This window comes from Podarcis muralis, chromosome 5 (genome assembly GCF_964188315.1).
Source record: "Podarcis muralis chromosome 5, rPodMur119.hap1.1, whole genome shotgun sequence".
Lineage (NCBI taxonomy): Eukaryota > Metazoa > Chordata > Lepidosauria > Squamata > Lacertidae > Podarcis > Podarcis muralis.
The window spans coordinates 79,529,780-79,552,888 of NC_135659.1; the positions used below are offsets into that span (position 1 = coordinate 79,529,780).

Here is a 23,109-nt window from a genome sequence, read left to right on the forward strand (position 1 = left end):
AGTCTGCTCATCTGGGGAAGCGGGTATGTTGCGCAAACCTCCCAATCAGCTATAACTGTCCAACTGGAGTTGGCTAGTCTGTGATTGAAGCACCCGCCTCCTCTCTTCCGAGTAGCTAAGAAAACATGGAGTTGCTTGTGTAAATCAGAATGTGTGAGATTCCCTTAAAGCAATGCACGGCCTGTATTTTGTGTGGTAAAGCATGGACATTAAAGATAAATCAAATTACTTGAGGGAAAGGTCTTGATAAGAACACAGATTGCTTTGAAACATCCAACAATATGTACATTACAACAAGAAATAATAGAAGAGCATGCAACATGTAAAAAAATTCCAAATGGTGATAGCTGTAATAAGCAAAAACAAGTTTCAGAATAAAAGTTTTCTGAGGCTTCTTAAAAGGTTAGCCTTTCTTTGGAAAGTCTTAGCCAAGTGATCCCTTTGAGCATGTGGGAAGGAAGAAAAGAGAAGAAGCCATAATGATGCCAGGCACTAAGGTATCAAAAGCCTTTTGGGGGAAAAATTGAACTGTGTCTAATATTTATACCCAGGGCTTTTTTCTAAAACAAAAAATGTTTAGGCGTACTCTCATTTTCGTACTCATATTGAAATATTGCTCCTCAATGAGGCCAAACTTAGATTCACAAAATTTTTAGGGGTATGTGTACCCCTGCGTACTCCCAGAAAAAAGCACTGTTTGTACCGTTTAAATTAGATAGGTCAGCAATAATATTTCTCTCTCTCTCTCCCTCTCTCTCTCTCTCTCTCTCTCTCTCTCTCTCTCACACACACACACACACACACAATCATCATTCTTGGAATTGTCTACAGTCTAGTTTTATCTTCTACACATAAGCATTTCAAACACTGGACTTTAGGTCCTGCTGAGTTCTGTACCTCCATATAACTACTTTCATGCTGCAGAAATATTTCTACTTGTTCATTTTGTCATATTTCCAAACACATATTAACCATTGTAGTTTAACAAGGTTCCTTCCCCTTAAGGTCACTCTTTACTCTTTCATGGATCAAAATTCAGCTGGTGAAATGCAGGTGAAGTTTGTGTTATATACTGAAGTTCTCACCCTGGGCCAGCAGGGGGATACTGTGGATAGTTTTCACTCAGGTCCACATATGCAAATAAGGGATTGAAAGTGACGTTCGGTGATTGGATAGTTACAGAAAGTTGTTACAGTTGCGTTGTACTGGTGCCCTATATTAGCAGGCTGGCTGAACCCTTCAGTTCAGTTCTGTTCTGGCCTGTGAATAAACAAGAGCTGTTTGAAGAATTGCTGTGTCGTCTGATATGTTCACCCACAACTTAACAGTTTTATTCCACTGTTTTCACTATGCACTGTGTAAAGAAGTACTTCCTTTTTCTTGTCCTGGAATTGCCTACCCTTCAGCTTATTTAGGGGGGAAACAACAACTTCTACCTTTTCTCTGCAACATGCACAATTGTATGTACCTTTATCATGTGTGTGTCCCACCACTGATATCGGTGCTCAAAACTTCTGAATGCATCTCCTGATGTCAAATAACATTTCAAGAGATCATTCGAGGAAGGGCACATAGTTTGGAAGTTGTCACTTTGAAAGGGTGAGTTGATTCAAAGACTCTGGCAGTTAATATGCCTGGTGGACCACTTTGAGACAAGGAAGGCCAGTGCCTCAATTCCATACTAGTCAGGGAGTTCTTTCTTGCCTCTAGATAATCAACTTGTTGCAAGGGGAAGCCTGACTTAGAGCAATGAGGAGTTGTTCATAGAGATCTTTTTGACACTCACTTACTTTTCATTTTGATTGCTGTCCAGGTGATGTGGAAATTGGGTTACAGGAGCGAAACGGACAATTAGAAGTGGACATCATTCAAGCTCGAGGATTGACTCCAAAGCCTGGCTCCAAAACCCTGCCAGGTAGAGTGTTTCAGCCTCTTTGCCTCTCCCAAATCCTGGGTAATAGCATTGAAAAAGGATGCTTGGTTTTTACAAGGGAATAACTGATAAGATTGTGGGAACTAGAAGGGGTGGGAAGGATGGTGTGGTGTGTGCCATCTGAATTTTTCAAGCATTCCTTACGAGTTATCGCAAGGTTCTCACTTTTTTGCAAGGTTCAGATAATTTTTAAGATGAGCAACCAGTTCTTTGCTCATCTCTACCAGGCTGCATGGTTGGGACGCGGGTGGCGCTGTGGGTTAAACCATAGAGCCTAGGACTTGCCAATCAGAAGGTCGGCGGTTCGAATCCCCGTGACAGGGTGAGCTCCCATTTCTCGGTCCCTGCTCCTGCCAACCTAGCAGTTTGAAAGCATGTCAAAGTGCAAGTAGATAAATAGGTACCGCTCCGGCGGTAAGGTAAACGGCGTTTCCGTGTGGTGCTCTGGTTCACCAGAAGCGGCTTAGTCATGCTGGCCACATGACCTGGAAGCTGTACGCCGGCTCCCTCGGCCAATAAAGCGAGACGAGCACCGCAACCCCAGAGTTGGCCATGACTGGACCTAGTGGTCAGGGGTCCCTTTACCTTTACCTTTACCAGGCTGCATACACACCATTCCCTGAAAGTGCATTTAAAGCATGTGGCTCAACACACACACACACACACACACACACACACACACACACCCGATGCTGAGAACTGTGGTTTGTAGAGGGAGCTGGGAATTGTAGTTCTCTGAAACACAGTTCCCAGGATTCTCTTGGGAAATAAGTGTGCTTAAAATCAATGGTGTGTACACTGCCATAGACACAGGACCTCAGAGTGGGGTGGTTGCCTCAGACAGCAGGTGCTGGGATGTGCATTGAGAATGGGGCAGTATTGGCAGCCCATCTAGGGATTCTCCTGTACTGGAGGTAGGGATGAGGGAGATATTTCATTCGGTTTGCCTTTATCAAATTTGCACTTTCTAAAATAATGTGAGAACTGAAACAAAGCCATCCTCCAAAATTTGCATTTACCTGAATGCACTTCTTCATCCAGTGTTTACAAAAATGCATTATAGTATGTAAAAGCATGGAAAAAAATGAATGCATCAATACAAATAACATACCAGAAAATGCATTGTATTAGGAGAAATTCCTTGCAAAAATGTGTACATTAATCAAAGCCACATATAAAATTGTGCCTATTTAGGAGAAACTTGAACTAAAATTCTGAAGAATTTCCATGAGGTTTTTCTAAAAGAAAATCTGCAAATTGTTGCAGAGATGTGGAGTGCTGAATTTAAGACTGGAAAAAAAATGAGAAACAGAGAGAACCAAAATAGATAGATCCTTTCATCCTTAGTGGGAAGACAGAGCTCTGTGTAGCAAACAACCCACCTTGCTCCCACTAAGCAAATCTGCTGTTCTCAGGTGTGAAGGAGGATAGCATCCCATCACCAGTGTTGGAACAAGATTTAACTTCCTGTCCAATCAGCTTCTGTATGTGGAATGGGAGTTGCACCATGTTGTCCCTCACTTCTCGGGCAGCAAAACGTCCTGATGTGATCCTGAATAGATACTTGCTGCGTATGTGTGATGATGGCTAGAGATAAACATTATACCAAGGCCAGTCACAGGCAAACTCAGCATCACTCAGACACCAAGCAAGGCTTGAAAAGACCACTTTCCTTTTTAGTAGCTTCATCTGAGCAAATGGATGGTGGTGTTCGTGGGGGGCCCCCGTACTTAACACGGCAATATAACCTTTTACCCTGTGTTATTCTTCCAGCTGCTTACATCAAGGCCTATCTACTAGAAAATGGGGTGTGCATTGCAAAGAAAAAGACCAAAGTGGCTCGCAAGTCCTTAGATCCGCTGTACAACCAAGTGTTACTTTTTCCAGAGAGTCCACAAGGCAAAGTACTGCAGGTAAGATGGACCCGTCTGAGGCCTCCTGGCAGATCTCACAGCTAGGATTAGGGTGGCCTGTGTGGTCAGCTAGGATGTAGCATTCGTAGGGAGGCACCACACAGGCAGAGGAAGTTGTTTGTGCTTTTTGATGAGTTGCCATTCCGCTGAAGAACTAAGGTGGCCATGTGTCCTACTTTGCAAAGGACAGCCCTCTGCTTGAAGGACTGTCCAGTCTAGAGAGGAAGAGCCAAGAAGGGAGAGCTGGGGGACTGTGTAACTGTCCATTAATAGCACCCAGAGAGCAGACACAATTCTAGTTCTATAATAATAACAATAACAATAATTTATACCCCGCCACTCTGGGCGACTCCCAACAGAATATTAAAAACACGATAAAACATCAAACATTTAAAACTCCCCTAAACAGGGCTGCCATCAGATGACTTCTAAAAGTCAGATAGTTGTTTATTTCCTTGACATCTGATGGGAGGGCGTTCCACAGGGTGGGCGCCACTACTGAGAAGGCCCTCTGCCTGGTTCCCTGTAACCTCACTTCTCATAGTGAGGGAGCCACCAGAAGGCCCTCGGCGCTGGACATCAGTGTCCGGGCTGAATGATGGGGATGGAGATTCTCCTTCAGATATACTAGGCCGAGACCCATTAAAATTAATAACTTAAAGTAGTTTACTTAAAATAGTTCTTTTAATTTCGGTGCCTCTTAGTATATTGTGTGTATTTTATTTTTATTTTTCAAATTAATGAAGTTTTGAAAAAAGAAAAGGAAATACAGCGCAATTGATTTGAATCTCCCGTGACCTTCACCTCAAGTCCTTCCTTGGTCTTCTTCAGTATCATTCAGATCATAAGCTGTGCCAATGCTTTGCTAAAAGATAAATTCCACGCCAGCCTCCCATCATTCATGTGATATTGCTTGTGAACTAAACATGTTCCCCACCTCTCTTGTTTCCAAGGTGATAGTTTGGGGAAACTACGGACGCATGGAACGCAAACACTTCATGGGAGTCGCCCGGGTTCTTCTGGAAGAACTTGATTTGTCAACTTTGGCAGTTGGCTGGTATAAGCTTTTCCCGACCTCGTCAATGGTGGATCCTGCTACTGCTCCACTCTTACGCCAATCCTCGCAGCTTTCCTTGGAGAGCACAGTAGGACCTTGTTGTGACAGGTCTTAATGGGCAAGGAAGTTCCAGGGGGACTGCTTCTGTTTTTAAAATCATGCTGTCAAGGTTTTGTTTGCCAGAACGCTGTCCTCAAGCGCATTGCATCTTTGATCAGTCCTTGGAGGAACCTGAAGGTGAGGATAGCCAAGTAACCTTGGACAGGAACCAAGATGGAGGCCAATGACCTTTCTCCATCCAAGTAGAAAGAGCTGCAGGGCACAAGTCCTAATTATGAAATGACACACACACACACAGGACACACTTTTTCGTTTCCCTTTTTCCACAGTCATCCATGCACCCTTGCTTCAGATCAGTGTAAAACCTTGAAATGTTGCAGCATCTTTTTTAAAAATTGGGGAAGATGTTTTTCTTCTTCTTAACGCTATTTTACAAATTGGGGAAAGAAGAGAGAGAGAACTTTTAGAAAATTCTTAAATATTCAAAAGCAAACATCTGACCTAAAAGAAAACAGCAGTTTCAGGGAAACTTTGTGGGTTTTGTAAACTTTCCCCACCCCCTTTAAGGCATGGGGAGGGGTGGGAGGAACTGCAGCTACTACTTTAGAACAAGTTCCACGGTTCTGTATGATGTACAAATGCCGCTGTATTTTTTACACTGTGCCAAATTACCAGCAGTGTCTTCTACTATAGGACTTAGGCCAACAGTACTGCTGACGCATTTTTGTTGGAAGAACAAGAAAACACACTTTGGTTACACCAGTCGGTTCTAACGCAGAGTGCATAGCAAGCCAATTAGCTGGAATGTTGCACAGAGAATGTTGCTGAATGCAAACTGGAAATCTGGCAGAGCTACTTGCTAGCCCATTGTTAGATATGAACATTGCAAAACACACACACACACCATACCTTACCTCAGCTTTTGCTGTGCTATCCCCCTGTTGTGTTTTTTGCTTCCATAACGCTAGTCGTGCTTTTGGGATTTTTAGTGCATATCTGGTGACGTGCCACTTTCCTCTGGAACAGGGATCAGTTTGAGGTAGCAATACTTTCTTCTGCCGTTGCAAATGAAATGACAACATAAAAAGTCTGCACATTAAAAAAAAAAAGAGGTGGGGGTGATCAGAAGATGGAGTTCTGTTTGTCCTGCAGGAGATTATTAAACCCTGCGCTTAGAGAAAAAGGAGTGTTGCATTCAGACAACTGTATTAATACCCAAGTGGTGTGAAGCAACATGGAAAACTCAGGCACAGAAGGCAGATAAGGACTTATTTAAAGGTGTTTTCACAAGTGACACTAAAAGCGCCTTCCAACCTTTTGCATGGTTTGTGTGCACGTGCGAATGACTGCAATGCACTTTTGAATGAGTGAGAGGAGGAGATTGATGTTGGCATTTGAACTTCCACGTGGCTTTTTGTGTGTATGTGTCGGCCTGCCTGTATATATGTGTGGATGTTCTGAGTGGATGTTCTCTACTCATAATGCTTTGTTGACCCTCCATCCACCATTCTTATTGCCACAAAGCTCTATACATTCCGGGTTCAGCAAGCAAGGGTGTGTCTTCTGCTGTACCATGAGCTCTTATTGGTAGTCAACAGAAGTCTTGCTTTTGAACAGAGTTAAATGTGATTCAGCTGGAGGGTTGATACCGGCATGAGTTTCCGAGTCACTTGTGAAACTGACCTGGTCACTGCAGATAGGCTTTGTGGATTGTTTTATAATGAACAAAAAATAAATAAAATAAAAGGTAAATATTTTATGTTCGCCAATAAAAAGATAGCTATAATATATATATATATATATATTCTGCATACAGCTAAGACGACAGCAGATTGTCAACAGAGTCACCTTCAGTAGAGTAGGTTAGTGGTTTACCAGATAGAGCAGTTGCACAAATGAAGCAAAGTGATTTACCTGGTCACAGCGACATCTGGAGGCTTTAGTTTAGAGAGTAATTTTAGGAAGTAGGCCAAGACGCTCTATCTGTATTTAGATCTACCTTTTGTACATTGCTAGGTGTTTTGTTTCTGTTCTCATTTCTAATGAAGATTTAATGATTGCTATCTCAAATCTGTTTTCCTATTAGGATGTCAAGAGCTGATTTTGCTCCACGGTTTCTGGTGCCAAGTCCCATGTTAGCATTTAGGAACCATCTCAAAATGGCTTCCTGGCCTGTTGTTACGTCACAGAGTAATAACAAGGTTTCTACGTGGACTACGAACTAAGCATGATTAAAGCATGACTTACTATAGAATGAAACATAGACAGTCATATGTTATAGGTAGTGTTTTTAATGGTTTGGGAAATAACGACCAAATGACTAGAAAAGCAGTAGGCCCAGTAATGAGCTCTGCTAGAAGTAACCTAATATAGATAATAGCATAAGGAAACATTGAGCATATTAAAATCACAGAAGCTCCAGAGTTTCAGATTGATTATCTTAATTTTTTCTATGCCTGCGGTTTCAAGTATAATTCCGTTTCCAAGTCATATTAAAGATTTTCTGTGTATTGGCTGAAGGGAGGTAGTTGCATGCTGGTCAAAATATGTTGTGACTCTCCTTTCCCCCCATTTATTTAAAAACTCGCTTAACTATATTTCAGACTGAATCCTCTTCATATTTGTGTATAGTAGGTACTAGGCAATATTGTACAATATATGTATGGACTAGAATAGATTGGGTTAGATTTAGTGATTGGTAGCCATTGACTCTTTTAATAACCTTGTCGTAAAAAGGACTGTGGAGAAAACAAAACACATTCCAAAGCTGGGAACCGAAGAGCAGTCGTTGATGCTTTATAAATTCAAAGATTTTGCTTATGTTGTTTGAACCTGTAAATCAAATCAGCCCTGTTTTGTATGTATCCTGCAGCACAGCTGTCAATTCTTACCCAAATGTTAATAGGGGAAGTGAAAGCAAAAATGCTGGAAACACAATCTTGGCTTCCTAATCTGTTGTTAACAGCACAACAGACTTAGCTCTAAAATGTCTGGAGCTGCCTATCTCTGTTAAGTCAAATGTGAATGGATGTGTGAGTTGGGTTAAACTGAAGGACTCAGAACAGAGAGGTCCATCCCAAAGCTGCTTAGAAATAATTTCAATAGGACATAAACGTCAAAACGTTAAAAACATTTTCATGTTGATTCTGTGTGTTTGTATACTACCCTTCAACCAATTGATTCCCAGGATAATTAGCAAGAGAATAAATGGCAATGAAAAAACAGTTTTAAAAAGCAATTCTTTTTTAAACCCAGTAACGCCAGCAATTAAAAGCAACAGATTAAAAGTGTTAGAGGCTTGAGAGAATAAAAAAGGGTTTTGCTTAGCAAGCGGATACTTATTTCAAGCTATTTGTGCAACCCTTTGGATCCTGGCAAAAAACCCCTTAGTTACAGCAACTCTGAGCTAGGTACACATGCAATCCAGTTTTCCATTTTTAACAAGCAAGTCTGCATTACTACGAATGCAAGATTATAAACGATCTACAAAGACTGGATTAGAAGGAACAAAATTTACTTAGCAATCGAAACTAGTCAGGTGTCCCTGAGCATCCCTTCCCTGCTAGTCTCACCCAGAACTGACCACGCCTTATGACCATTTCTAAATAACATCAGTTCCTATTTATCTATTTTATGCATCCATTTCAAGTATTTATATACCACTTTGCATCATAAAAGATCGCGGGGTGGTTTACAAAGAAAAAGCGAAAAAGAATGCTCAAAACAAGAAAAACTAAACACAGTATGGAGAACATCAGAATCAGTAAATAATGCAATGTATGAAACATGAAACTTCATCACATGGACTTCCACGGACTCTATACACTTATTCAATATCCACATCTTCTAACAAACCTGTGCCTCAACCAGAGCGCACCTGCACACATTCACTCACATACTCTGATCAATTACAAATCCCAATAACCCCCTGGGTGGGCTGCACTATGACACTGGCAGACTAATGCCAGGAGACTAAAATCACCTTTCAAAGTCTAAACTAGGGCCCTTGTGGTCTTGTGTGCACCCTCTGGGTACATGCATGCAGCGGCCTTGCTAGATCCTGACCCACAAACGCAAACAGAAATCTAAAACGCAAACCAGCTTTTAGAGCACCTCGCTTTCAGCCCACAACAAGCAACGTCCAAATACGAAACATTGCCAGCTTAAAGCTGTTCTTCTCATTCTTCTGAGAGCCCTTATTCTTGAGAGCAGCGGTGGGCAAACTCTTCTTCTATCAAGGGCTGCACTCCCTCAGGGGTGACCAATTGGGGACCACATGACTGCAGTGGCCACAGCCAGAGACAATAGTGTTCTGGATTAACTAATCTCGAACAATGGCTGCCCTGTTTCAATTTCACCATGGCTACCTCGAATTAGGATTTCCAATCCTTTGTAGATCTACTCAGAATTAAGCCCCGCTGGTTTTGATAGGTTTTGATACTTATTCCTCTCCAATAAGTATAAAGAGGATTTTTATTTTTTACTGAGGACAACAGACCCATACAGCGACTGGAGGGCGAAGTGAAAGCGACTCTTTTCTAACTTTAATGTGCTTAACACGCACCAACCACAGAGGCAAGAAAGGGGAAGTGATGAACAGGAAGGAAGGAACTCTGATGAGGTGGAAGAATGAGGCAGCTTCCGAGGGTGTAGGGGCCACAGACTGGCTACAAAAGAGCAAATAAGTTTTGCATCTAAATTAAGAGGCAGTTCTTCAGTAGATGCAGGTGTTCTGCTCCTGTGCACACCTTTTTACTAGGTTGTTGTTGAAAGCTGGGTCAGAAATCCACAAGTGATAAAGAGGTACCATATTGTTTGCTCTATAAGACTCACTTTTTCCCTCCTAAAAAGTAAGGGGAAATGTGTGTGCGTCTTATGGAGTGAATGCAGGCTGCACAGCTATCCCAGAAGCCAGAACAGCAAGAGGGATTGCTGCTTTCACTGCGCAGCGATCCCTCTTGCTGTTCTGGCTTCTGAGATTCAGAATATATTTTTTCTTGTTTTCCTCCTCCAAAAACTAGGTGCATCTTGTGGTCTGGTACGTCTTATAGAGCGAAAAATACGGTAATTAGTATCACTAGGCTTGGATCAGCTCCTCTTGTGTAAAGACCAGCCTGGAGCCTGTTTTCTTCCACATTAGATCGCATGATGCCTGGTTATGATCCACTGCCCCTTTAGGGGCACATACCAGAACATCTCCCTTACTCTCCCCACAACCCATAGCTGTTTTTCATGCTGAGTCAGAAGATGTTTCTGAAGCCACTCCCAAGAAACTTACGGTGAAGCCTTTATAAATAATAATAATAATAATACTAATACTTTTCATGAAAAAAGGCCCCATAGGCCTAATTTTCACTTCATCATTTTGGATTTGTAAAGCAAATGTTTGCATTTTGAAACCTCGTCTCTTGCTGCCTCTTAAAAGCTTAAAATAGAATCGCGTCTGTCTGTAACTTTTAATGATTGACTTCTATGGGGAAGTAGAGGAAGAGTTAGTGTGTGTCTGAGAGGTAATCATTACCTCTGTGGCTTGCCTGCTTGTTGTTAAGCTAAGGAGCGAAGGCTCGGCCTCTCTCCATTTTATAGCCTCTTCAAGCACTTTTAATTTTGGTTAAAATGACTGACAACTGCATCATATCCACATCGTGCGCTGAAAGCACATGGCTTCCCCCAAAGAACCCTGGGAAATGTAGTTTAGCAAGCATGCTGGGAATTGTAGGTCTGCAAGGAGCCAACTACAGTTCCCAAGGTTCTTTGGAGGAAGTCGTGTGCTTTAAAGGCGCTTTAAATTTATGACATGGATATGACCTAATAAGCAAAGCAGTGACCTCTCAGCCACAATCCTAGGAACACACAAAATACTGGCTCTGAGCTTCATTGCCCTATTCTTTAACCCCCCAAAACAGGAGAACCATTTTATTGCCACAATTGTTTTCAGATGCAAATGTCATATTTTTCTGGGAGTGCTTTATGACCCCCCCCCCCGATTCCTAATGGTTATGGTAGAGAGGACAAATCTAGGTTTTCTTAGCTCCCGGAGTGCCCATGAAAGTCCATTTACTAATAATATACAAATAGAACGAAATGTATCTTGCCAATCAAAATACTGAAACAACGTGTAAAAGACCGAAACAATATTATACGTCAATGGCCTCCAAGTCACAGCTATTCTTGTTTCACAGGAAGTTCCCAGGCTCATACAGGAAGTCAGTTTTTAGAGTAAGGAGTTGAATCTGGACTTCCAGTGCCTCTTAAGCACCAGATCATTCTTCCTCTGTATGCAGAGTTATTTTCGAGGATCAGGAATTAAGCAAAACCCAGCCTGCTGTTAGCTCAACCAGTGCTCCCAACTTTGGGGCAAAGGACTTTTGAAGAAAGAAAAATCAATTTGTGAATGCTTCTGTTGTATATAATTATACCTTTTTAATGTTTTTAATACTGGATCCCTTATACATGTACTTTTTTGTTTTTTTTAAAGTAGGTCTATAGGCAAAAGAAATATCATAAATTTATGTATACAAAGAAATTATGTAGATGTTGAGGCAGTAAGAATCTCAATGTAAGCATGATTAGTAATAACCATCTTAGACAGCAAGACTTTTTAATGAAGTTTATTTAAGTTAGTTTACTACATGCTATTTAATAATTTTGACACTGGAGGAATATTTTCTTTAAAAACAAAATGTGATCCTTTTTTTTCTAACAGATTATATGATTTAAAGTGCAATCTTTTGCATGGTTACTCAAAATAAATCCTTCTGTGTCCAGTGGGACTTATTCCTTTGTAAGCATGTTTTGGATTGCAAACTTAACTTTTTTAAATTATTTTTTAAAAGTTTTATGTTTGGTACAACCTGTATTCTTCCTGATCTGGAGAATGTTAGCCATCAGCTTCATTGAACTAAATGAACACTGGTTAGTCATGACAACTAGTTAGCCATTGAATTCAATGGAACTTCAATAGAGTTCCCCTCCTCTGGATTCAGGCCTTACTGGTTTAGTGTTAGATGCTACATGTTATCAACTTGCTGTTTTCCCCAAAAAAATGAAGGGGGAAAAAGTTTTGTAAATAGCTACCAGGAAATAGTCCTATAGAAATTTCACTTGAATCTCTCATTAAGTTATTATTACTATTAATATTGTGTAAGAATATTTGCAGTTGTTCATTACATCTCTGCTAAAGATCTTAGCCTAAGATCTAAGCCTTTGTTGAAGGAATCGATGTCGTATTTTCAAGATGAAAAAACAAAAACCTTAGCTAGTTTGTCATAATCCTGTATTCTGTAAACAAACAAAAGAAGCCTTTTTATAAAGAGAGTCTACATAGGCTTACAAGCAATAATATATTCCATTTGGTGTGGAGAATGTGATGTGCAGATGGCAGTATATACCATGGATAACAATATGTGGTGACACACTTAGTTTTTAGGGATGTCAGGTTTGATTAGGCCATATTAATATTGGCCATTTGGTTATTTTTTAAAAGGGAAGTTGGGGTAGGTGCCATACTGTTGGTTCCGTTCTACCTTCTTGTGTAAGTCCAATCACTGACCATAAAATATATGTAGTTGACTTTCATGCTACAATTGTCAAAAAGTTTCAATATAAAGCTCACCAAATGTGTCAGATCTCCTTGTTTTCAGATAACTGTTGAGCATTTGTCACAGTTTTTCCAGACACCGCCACTGCCAGTGTTTTGTATTATGAATCTGATGGCAGCTCTGCCCCCTAACGGGCCTGTTTGGCAAAGACACCTCGTTGAAGTTAAAGGGACGTGGGCTGTATTTTTCTTTTTCTTTCCTGAGCTGCTGTTCCATCCTTTATTACTGTACATGACACCAAAGCAGGGGAATACATGCACCTTTGTCAACGACAAGCACAGATTGATGTGCAAAACAGAATGCCACAGTGCTTGACTGCGCTGTCAAATAACAGCAAACAGTATTAGGGAATATGCGTGGAGGTTTCAGCCAAATGGCAGGAGCAGAATCTGCTCTGCATCCGTATTAAATTCAGTCCAGTGGATAAAATAATTAGGCTGCAATCAGTGCTAAAGTTTAGCTCCGGCAGGTGGGAGAGGGAATGAACAGGCAAGCTCAGATGGAAACTCTCAAATTGTAAAAGCGTTCCCACTCCCAGGGCTAGTGCTTGGTTCATAAAAAGGCCCGTCCCCAACACTCCTAAGAAATCTTGCAGAAAATTAATTTCCCTTGTTTATTACAGATCGGGCAACCAGCTACGTTTGCAATGCTAAACCTGCAACAGAAGTCAGCAACTGATGCTCATGGGCCCACATCCATTACTGTGCATGGTTCCATCTCTTCCTATTGCTAGTGAGGCCACTGCTAATCCCAGAGGCAGAAGATGAATGTGGATGAACATTCCCCAGTCAGCACAACCAACCAAAGGCCCCTGCTGGTCACACCAGGGCTGCCATTCCAAGTCTGGCAGTGTGTGAGTGGATTGATGGGAGACCTTATTCCTTTCGCCTCTTCACATAGCCACAGAAAATAATTAAAGTATGGAGCTCGCTATGACAGGATGTGGCATGCGCCTTCCCCTTACATGGCCTTTTCAGACAGGGCCTAAACCAGAGCACATTTGCTTGGTGAAAGGCCATGACTATATCCAAGATAACCTGATGCAGAAGGGGAATTCCTGAAGCCACTGTACCCCCGCACATCATGCATTCATCTGATGCTGAAGTTCACTGGTGTGTCCGACTTTATGACTGCTTCCACATCCTAATTTGATGGATGCACCTTGGCCAAAAACCCAGTCTGCGCAGCACATGTTGACTTGCAGTTACATATTATGAATTGCATTTGCCTGTGTCCTGCTTCCCTTTCCACATGGGCGTTATGTTTTTACACACCAAACGTAGGAAGTTGCCTTATCTCAAGTCACAGCATGGGTCCATTCAGCTCAGTATCACCAGTACAGGCTCTCCAGGGCAGCTCTCCAGGGTTTCAAGTTGTAGTCTCTCCTGGTCCTACCTGGAGATGCTGAGGATCAGACTTAGGACCACCTGTATGGATGAAGATGCTCTACCACATAGTTGTGGCCCTTCCCTTAACAGAAAGCCAAAGCCTAGAGCCAAGAGAGGCTTGAAGGCAATTTAAATCTCGTGTATGGAAATCTTTTTAGATGTGACTGACTTTCACAGGGACTTAGTGAAGATAATCTTTTGCTGGGTTGTGCCCTCTATCCCTGGGTGTTAAAATAGCGCTACCTGCTACATGTCCTCTCCCTTGCCATGCCAAGCCTCATAACGCATGAAGTTTGCAAAAATTTAACGAAAATGGGTGGGCAACTAGATAATTATCAACTGCATGTTACCTGGGTCGGTGACCTTTTTGGAACGCATTGCACAGGACAGGATCTCTCGTAAAAGACCCCCAAATCCAAGAGAAGGTCTCCTTTCTAACAAACCCCACTGAAATGTTCATAAGGTGCATGAACTTCCCTGTTTGGCATCTTCTGTGGCAGGTTGCTCTGTAACAGTGCTGTACATGTGGCAAAGTGTGACTTAGCACATAGTGTCCAGCACACATGAATGGTGGATGCTGTCTTTTGTCTTTAAGGGAAGATACGGATGCGCTGTTTTCTTTGTCTGTCAGTTTTATCCAGACAATACAAAAAAATGGTTGGGTAATTTGCAACTTAGTGTTAAGCTACTGAAACTGTTGAAAATAAACATTCTTCATTTCTTTTCCTAAGCTGAATCCGAGCCTTTTCATTGAATGCATTAAAAAAAAAATGACAACAACGATGATTTATTAAATTTCCGCCCTGCCCTTCACCACGAACAATTAAAAAAATAACAATATTAAAGTCAGTTAAACCAAATTACAGTCACGAGAATGGGGTGGATCCCAGAAATAGATGTCTTGGGTGTCCAAGGTCAGGGTAAAGCATCTTCAGCCTACAACAAAAACCAGGTAATGAAGGTTCTAGATGCATCTCTGTAGAGAGGGAATTCCATGGCTTCAGAGGCTGGCAAAGAGAATGCACCAAACTTCTGAGGACAATGGAAGCATCAAGAGGGACCCCTCTGTTAATCAACTCCACAGAAATTCCATTAGGAAGGAGGGAGTCTTTCAGATAACTGGGGCCTACATCACTTTGGGTTTTAAACACTAATGTGAGCACACCTTGAATTGGACTTTGAATTATAGTGGTACCTTGGTTCTCGAACTTATTCCATTCCAGGAGTCCGTTTGATTCCCGAAACTGTTCGAAAACCAAGGCGCAGCTTCTGATTGGCTGCAGGAGTTTCCTGTTCGTCTTCCGAAAAACACTCACAATCTGGAACACTTACTCCCAGGTTTGCAGCGTTCGGGAGCCGATTTGTTTGACAACTAAGCCATTCGATAACCAAGGTACCACTGTATTTTCCAGGGACCTTGAAGTTAGGGCACCACACTAAAACACATCAAAGAGAAGACGTGCCTTTCTTTTTACCACTGAGTTGCAACCAGCTGGGATCAGGGTGTCACAGAGTGAGCCAGTCAGTAAATCACACCATCCAGAGTTGGAGCTAACTCTTTATCAGCAAAAACACAATCATCACAGACCTTCTTGAGTGTCGGGCCTAATAAACACAGCAGTTCCTTCTCTGTAGGTCTTACTCCAGGAAATCAGTTACCAAGACTAAAGGTCTCCCTACTGCCATCTGTGTCTCCTCCTCCTCTGGGCTTTCCCCCAAGCAATCAGAGACTGCATCTGCACATCTGTCTTTGCTTCTCCTGTTTTATGCCATTTCTGGTCCTGGGAAGAGGGAGGGTATCTGTCCTTTGCTTTCATGGAATAGGCTGTGATCCTATTAGGCTTGTGTGGAGCCATTTACCATTTTCTAAGCACTCATACAATCAATATTTTATCATTCTTCTACCTCACCCCCAGTCTGTAAGGGTCATATTTGGCCCCCAGGCATGTAAGTCCACCCAACTGGATCTATGATTTGGGGTTCTAATTCATTAGGAAAGTAACAGGGCTTATGATTGGTAAACACAGCATTTGGCTTAATTCCAAATCACCCCAGGATTCATGGGCTGTATCAGAGAACTTGTTGCATTGACCAGATATTTCAAGGCTACGTTTTACTCAAATTATGCCTCCTGTTAAGCTACAGTGGTGGAAGACAAGGGCAATCAAGTAGGTTGGGAGGAGAGAAACTAAGAGGGGACCCCAGGGTATAGAAATGGAGTGGCAGACGACGAGAAGAAGTGCCCATAAGACTTACCCATTGCTCAAAAGATGTTTGTTTTTTTAATGTAACCAAAGCAGATTATGGAAAAGTCACCATCAGTTCCCCCATCACCAACTTCCAAAAGGAGCATCAGCTTCTGGCTGTTGCTAGGCAACTGGTGCCCTCCGCATAATATCTCCTAGCAACCCAAGGACGGTGACAGCAACAAATAATAAACAAACAGGTGCCTTGACTTGATAGCTTCTCACATTCTCTATGAATGGCAGCCACTCTGTTTGTGAAACAAACGCTCAGCACTACAGATGTCCCAGTTCATCACTTCCTGCGGGGTCCCTGGCATTACTTTCTGCACAGTTAATTTGCAGCTTTTGTGCTCTGGTGTTCTCTGTGACACAGGCTGATCAGACATGGTGAGCAAATGTAGAAACCAGCCAACAGAAACAGTGAAGGAGCAATCCAGGGCCTGATCCTACTCTCCAAAGTTTCTTTGTAGCTGCACTTTGGTGCTGAGCTTTTGTTTCCCAGGGTGTCTAATAAGTAAGGCTAACACCCAACTGAGGAAATCTGAAGTCCTGGTCTACACCTGTAGCAGCATGAGCAGGAAATGAGATGGCACAGAACTGGTGGTGGACGTATGGATGGCACCTCTTCAGGCTGAAGACAGGTGGGTATGGAGAACATCTTTAAACACCTGTAAGAAAGGAACCCACCCTACAATCACCCTACAGCAAGGAAGGTGAGGACCATGTGATTCTTTATGCTCCACCTTGGTCACCAAGATCCTCAGATGTGGCACTTCTAGTGGTTCCCCATACCCCTGAGGTTTGGTCTGATGATTTCAGGTAGCTTCCTTGAGCATATATTATTTTTCTTAGTGGATAGCACCAGGGCAATTCTGGGGAGAAGTGATGCAACAACAGCAGAATGTGAAAACACCAACAGCAGAATGTGAAAACACCAAGAGAGACACAGCAAAGAGCCAACTCTCACTCTCGACAGCCAAAGACCACATCTCATGGCACTGGTTTCCTTTCCCTTTCTCCACCAGTGAGCCAACCACTGCATCATCCTGCCTGTGGTTTCTGCATATGCTGCCTCATGGAAGCCCTGAGCAGCAATCAATGTACCGTAAATGATCTCTCAGGGATCACAGGACTTTCCTCCTACATGCATGTAGTCCTGAGTCAAATCTGGATGGTTTGGTTTTCTCTACACATTCGAAGATGGCGATTTGCAATAAAGATCTGGCTTCTAACGCCACTATTTCATAAGCAGTATTCTGTGATGCATCTGCCCAGTTCAGGATAGATAGATGATAGATAGATAGATGATAGATAGATAGATAGATAGATAGATAGATAGATAGATGATAGATGATAGATAGATAGATAGATAGATAGATAGATAGATAGATAGATGATAGATAGATAGATAGATAGATATAGACAGATAGACAGACAGATAGATAGATGATAGATAGATAGATAGATAGATAGATAGATAGATAGATAGATAACATTTATATATTGCTTTTGTTCCACCATGGAACCAAATGGAGAATCATCCTTCCAGGCACTGAGCAGACCCAGATCTCCTTAACTTCAGTAAGTTGAGAGCCTCATGTGTATTCAAGACCATACTTTGGGATGTAGAGCAGGGCTGGAAGATCCCTGGTCCTCCAGATGTTGTTGGACTCTAACTCCCATCAGCCCTAGCTAGCATAATTAGTGGTCAGGGATAGAGATGTGAAGGCCGGGGGGGGGGGGACCATCAGGTTTCTCCCCACCACAACTGCCACCAGTTTTTCTACTTTTTCAAATTTTTCAGATACAGATAGGCTGGAAAAAGAAAATTGGAGAAAAACTATCTCTTCCCCCTTTCCTCCAGACGTTTCCAGGTTTTTTCCCAGCCTTTCACATCTCTAGTCATGAATGATGGGGGCTAGAATCTAGCATTCAGAGAGCTTCAAGTTTCCCACCCGTAAATGTAGGGGTGATCAATCTTTCCAGATATCACCTGTGTGCCGAGAGGCAGGTAGTTATTCCTGGGGCTGCACCGCATGTGAGTCCAAAGGTATGGAGAACAGCTACATTGGCGCTGGAATGCCAGTCCCCTGGGGCACTCATTACCATGTTCCCTCAAGGAACAAACCAAGGTCTGCAAGTAATTAGAGCTAAATCTCGAAGGGCTCACAAACTATACGTTGGAAGGCTTGTTAAGGTAGCCACACTTGTTTCTCCCTTGGACTCTGCTGCTTTTTATCATAGGAACAAGTGTACAAGAAGCATACAGGGAGCCCGTTTCCAAACTCACAAGAACATTCTCAGCACCCCATTTTCGGACCTTTGCATGCCTCATTTCCGATACATTTGAGAATTTCTCCTATCATATTTGCTGGCAAATACTAAAAGCTGGTGCTGCTTAGAGTGAGTTCACTTCTGAGTAAGCATGCATAGGATTAGAGCTATGCAGCGCAATCCAGGGCATATGTACTCAGAAGCCGCTATCTTCAATATGGCATAAGGTAAAGGTAAAGGCACCCCTGGCCATTAGGTCCAGTCGTGAACGACTCTGGGGTTGCGGCGCTCATCTCGCTTTATTGGCCGAGAGAGCCGGTGTACAGCTTCCGGGTCATGTGGCCAGCATGACTAAGCCACTTCTGGCGAACCAGAGCAGCGCACGGAAACGCCGTTTACCTTCCTGCCGGAGTGGTACCTATTTATTTACTTGCACTTTGACGTGCTTTCGAACTGCTAGGTTGGCAGGAGCAGGGACCGAGCAATGGGAGCTCACCCCGTCGTGGGATTCGAACCCCCAACCTTCTGATTGGCAATTCCTAGGCTCTGTGGTTTGACCCACAGCGCCACCCGCGTCCCTCAATATGGCATAGTCCCAGGTATTTGTGCATATGACTCCAGCTTACGTGAGCTTCGATCTGCATTGTATTCTGGTCTTCAAATTCTATCCTGCATTAAAACAAGAGAATTGTTTGTTGATTTACTCAAAGCATCATCTAGTCCAACCCCCTTGCAATGCCAGGAATCCTTTGCCCAGCATGGAGCTTGAACCCACAACCCTGAGGTTAAGAGACTGTGGGTTCATTTTGCCTTGTGCTCAGGACATGCAGTTTCTTCCTCTGGGTCCAGATAAAACTCAACCGAGTGATCAATTGGGCAGGCATGAACCCCAGAGTGTCATTGCTGAATGGCGCAGTTCTCTGTGTTGACCACAAGATGGCACTCATTTGTGCCAAATGAGGACATTTTCCAAGCCCTGAAAATGTCACCTATTTTCTATCCTTAGCAAAGAAAACAAGGGTGTCATCGCCCTTCACTTGCCATGCTGTAGTGCATATTTTTGCATGCACAGTTCTCCTGCAATATACACACAGAGGAGATTGTTCCTATTCCTGGCAACACATCTCACACTTTCAAAATGCGACTGAAGAGATGCGGCGTAAAGGAAACTCAGATATACAGTACATAGAAACTCAGATATATAAGCTAGGCACCAGATGGCTCCTTAAACCAAGGAGTTGCCAAAACAAAATGCCTAGTTGCCATTTTGGAGGACAAGACGGCTCTGAAGTCTTATTTTTCAAAGGATGGACTGACAATGATCGATTCTCTGTTAAACATCTGGCAAGTTCAGATGACAACCTTGAACTAGGTTAAGAACTTTGAGATTTTAAAGAAGAAAAGTCACTTGATCCACATATATATTGGCCTATTCCTACCTTTTTTCTTAATGGTGACACAGACCATTCATAAGGCAAGAACATTCTTCACAACTGTGAGCAGGGCAGTGGCATGGGGTAGACAAGCTGCAACAATTAACTGTATCCTTTGAAGGTGACCCAGAAACTACAACTAATCCAGAATGCGGCAGCTAGACTGGTGACTGGGAGCAGCTGCTGAGACCACATAACACCGGTCTTGAAAGACCTACACTCGCTCCCAGTACATTTCTAAGCACAATTCAAAGTGTTGCTGCTGACCTTTAAAGCCCTAAATGGCCTCAGCCCAGTATACCTGAAGGAGCGCCTCCACCTCCATCGTTCTACCTGGACACTGAGGTCCAGCGCCGAGGGCCTTCTGGTGGTTCCCTCACTGTGAGAAGCCAAGTTACAGGGAACCAGGCAGAGGGCCTTCTCGGTAGCGGTGCCCGCCCTGTGGAACGCCCTCCCACCAGATGTCAAAGAGAAAAATAACTACCAAACTTTTAGAAGACATTTAAAGGCAGCCCTGTTTAGGGTAGCTTTTAATGTTTAATAGGTTAGAGTGTTTTGTTGGAAGCCGCCCAGAGTGGGCGGGGTATAAATAATAATAATAATAATAATAATAATAATAATAATAATAATTACTACTACTACTACTACTACTACTACTACTACTACTACTACGCTGTTCACTGCTCCTGCTCAGGAAAAAAGCATTTTGGTACCTGAAGTTCATTCCGATTGTGCAGATAAAATATCATGGATAGAATTCTACAGGATGTGGTATTAGTGTGTGAAAACAGCCCAAATCCAAGCATAGCCCCAGGCATTCATTTTCAGATGGTGGAGATGGCAGGTGCCATCTTGATACCCAGACATCTTCACTTGGTCGCAGTTTCGAAAACTGGTTAATTAGCAAGCAAGGTGTTGCACTCCTCGGCTGATGCAGACTGCCTGCCGTAGCCTTTTCCAACCTGATGCCCTCCAGACGTCTTGGGAGTGGTACTTCAAAATATCTGGGAGGTCACCAGTTGGGGACAGGCTGATCTACAAAACAAAAGGGCGGGGAGCTGGGGCCCCATGAACCTATGCATGTTGCAGCACGTAACACAAGAGTGGAGTTGATTTTCACTGCTATCGGGAGCAGAAAGCCTGGCACACTTTTGCAAGGAAAACACACACCAAGCCCAGGGGAGGAAAAGGCTTCTATGGTGGCTTCTCAGAAGCTGAAGAAATGAAAGGAGTTGGGGAAAGCAAGCTAAGAGACTGAAGTCAAGTAGCAGCTGGTGGCTCTTCCACAGCCACTTCTGCCTATTTTAAGGGGCTGAAACTGTCCCCATGAGAGTGGGAATGTCTGGGGGATGGGGGGAGGTAATTGGAGGGAAGGCACTGTCAGCACATGCATGTGTTATGCAGCCAGAGTGACAGGCAGCTGCTAGAAAATTATTTGCCAGGCTGATCAACACCTTTAATTGGATCACTTCTGCTCATGAAAGTTGGCTGACTAAACTGGTATCACGTTACCAGTTTCCGGTGGCTTAAAAAAACCTACAGTCTTTTTATAGAGCTTCTTTCTTCCCACACCCAACTAGATGCTGCCTTCTGCCCCAATGCACTTTTAAAACTGGCATGGTGACATTGCACAAGGAGCAGAATATTTTCATGTGTTGCCATTATGGATTAAAATCAGTGGTGGAAAGCCGAGGATGGGGAAACTGTGGCCCTCTGGTTGTTGATACCCCTGGCTAATGGCCACAGTGGATGGAGCCAATACTAATCCAACACAACAGGTGTCACATAAACACACCCAAAGGTAATAGCATGCTGCACAGTTGTAAACAGGTTGAGCGATGAGCCAACTGTGGATCTTCAGACTCGCCCCTCTGGCCAGATGTACAGCCTTCCTCTGGAAAGCAAGGAGGCCTCCCACTTTCGAGAAAATCAGGTTGTGCAGAATGCTGATTGGCTGGGCATTGTGTCAGTCACAAAGCCACCTCCCTTCCACCCCTCTTATCTCACTGGGCAGAGTGCTGATTGGCTGGGCATTGTGACAGTCACAAAGCCACCTCCCCTCCTCTCCTCTTATCTGGCTGGGCAGAGTGCTGACTGGCTGGCCCTTGTAGCATATACAAAGCCAAAGCACTTCCTCCAAAATCTAGTGTTCATTCCTTTTTAAAAAAATAAAATCAAATCAAAGCCTGCCTAAAGTCCCCACCCCCTCAAAACATAGCTTCAGGAATAGGTTTATGTGTCATTAGAAGAACAAAGATGTGGGGAGCGGGCGGGAAGCAGAGCAAAAAAAAGAACAAAAAAAGGCACTCAATCCAGTAGGACGGTGGTTTTTCAACCAGTCTGTCATGGCACCCTGGGGTGCCTTGATTGATGGTCAGGTGTGCCGTGGGCAACACTGACCTCTGTCCCTCTTTCCCTCCTCTGATGCCCTCTCGCATCTCTGCCTCCCCAAGGCTTGCACAGCTGTTTGTTGTACAAGCTCCCCAGGCAAATGGTGCCTCTGGGGCTGGCCAGGGAGTGATTCCAAGGCCCCTGTGGGGCAGTGTGAGGAGGCACCTCTCTTTGGGGTGGGGGGGAGCAGCTCAGAGATCAGGGGCAACGGCAGGTGCTGCACGGAGGACTCCCAAGGAGAGGGGTGAGGAGAGGAGGCCGAGGGAACACTCCACAAGGAGTATTTGAAAAAGGGTGAGAGGCTGCCAGCTCTGCAGGCAAGGGGGTGACATAACTGGGCTCCTGAGCACCACAGGGGTGCCGCAGAAAGAATGTAGTTGGTCAAGGGAGCCGTGGACCCAAAAAGGTTGAAAATCTCTGCTGTAGGAGGTACATCTGTACACTCCTACAGTTGGGGGTAAAGCCAGGACAAACCTAGAACACAGGCTGCAATGATGTAATTGAGCATTATCTATGTATTTTCCCCTGAGGCAATAATTAGGGCTTTCTGCAGATGGCTTGACAACTTTGATGCACTGTGGGGTTCTATTATTTAAGTCCCCTAAAACACTTAGCTTCTCCTGCAATTGTTGTGACATACTCTGTTGCTGGGAGAAGCTATTTTCCACAATTTGTATTTTATAAAAAGCAGTGCTCAGGCAAGTGCATTGTGGAGCTGGCAGCACCGCAGGTTGGTGGCCATTTTGGGATGTGCCCGCAAAGGAAAAAGAAGAATAAAGGAGATGAAAGAAAGGCAACCAGAACAACCCGGCG

At 43.4% G+C, this 23,109-nt stretch overlaps 1 protein-coding gene across 2 annotated transcripts in view; it reads left to right on the forward strand.

Moving 5' to 3' along the window:
* Positions 1-14,682, forward strand: part of RIMS4 (regulating synaptic membrane exocytosis 4) — a 109,190-nt gene extending 94,508 nt beyond the window's left edge. For both annotated transcript variants that reach the window (XM_028735057.2, XM_028735056.2), the window contains exons 4-6: positions 1,814-1,915; positions 3,707-3,846; positions 4,800-14,682. In XM_028735057.2, the coding sequence (XP_028590890.1) occupies positions 1,814-1,915; positions 3,707-3,846; positions 4,800-5,018 (461 nt within the window). In that variant the 3' untranslated portion in view covers positions 5,019-14,682. The remainder of the gene's footprint in view (positions 1-1,813; positions 1,916-3,706; positions 3,847-4,799) is intronic.
* The last annotated feature ends 8,427 nt before the right edge of the window (positions 14,683-23,109 follow it).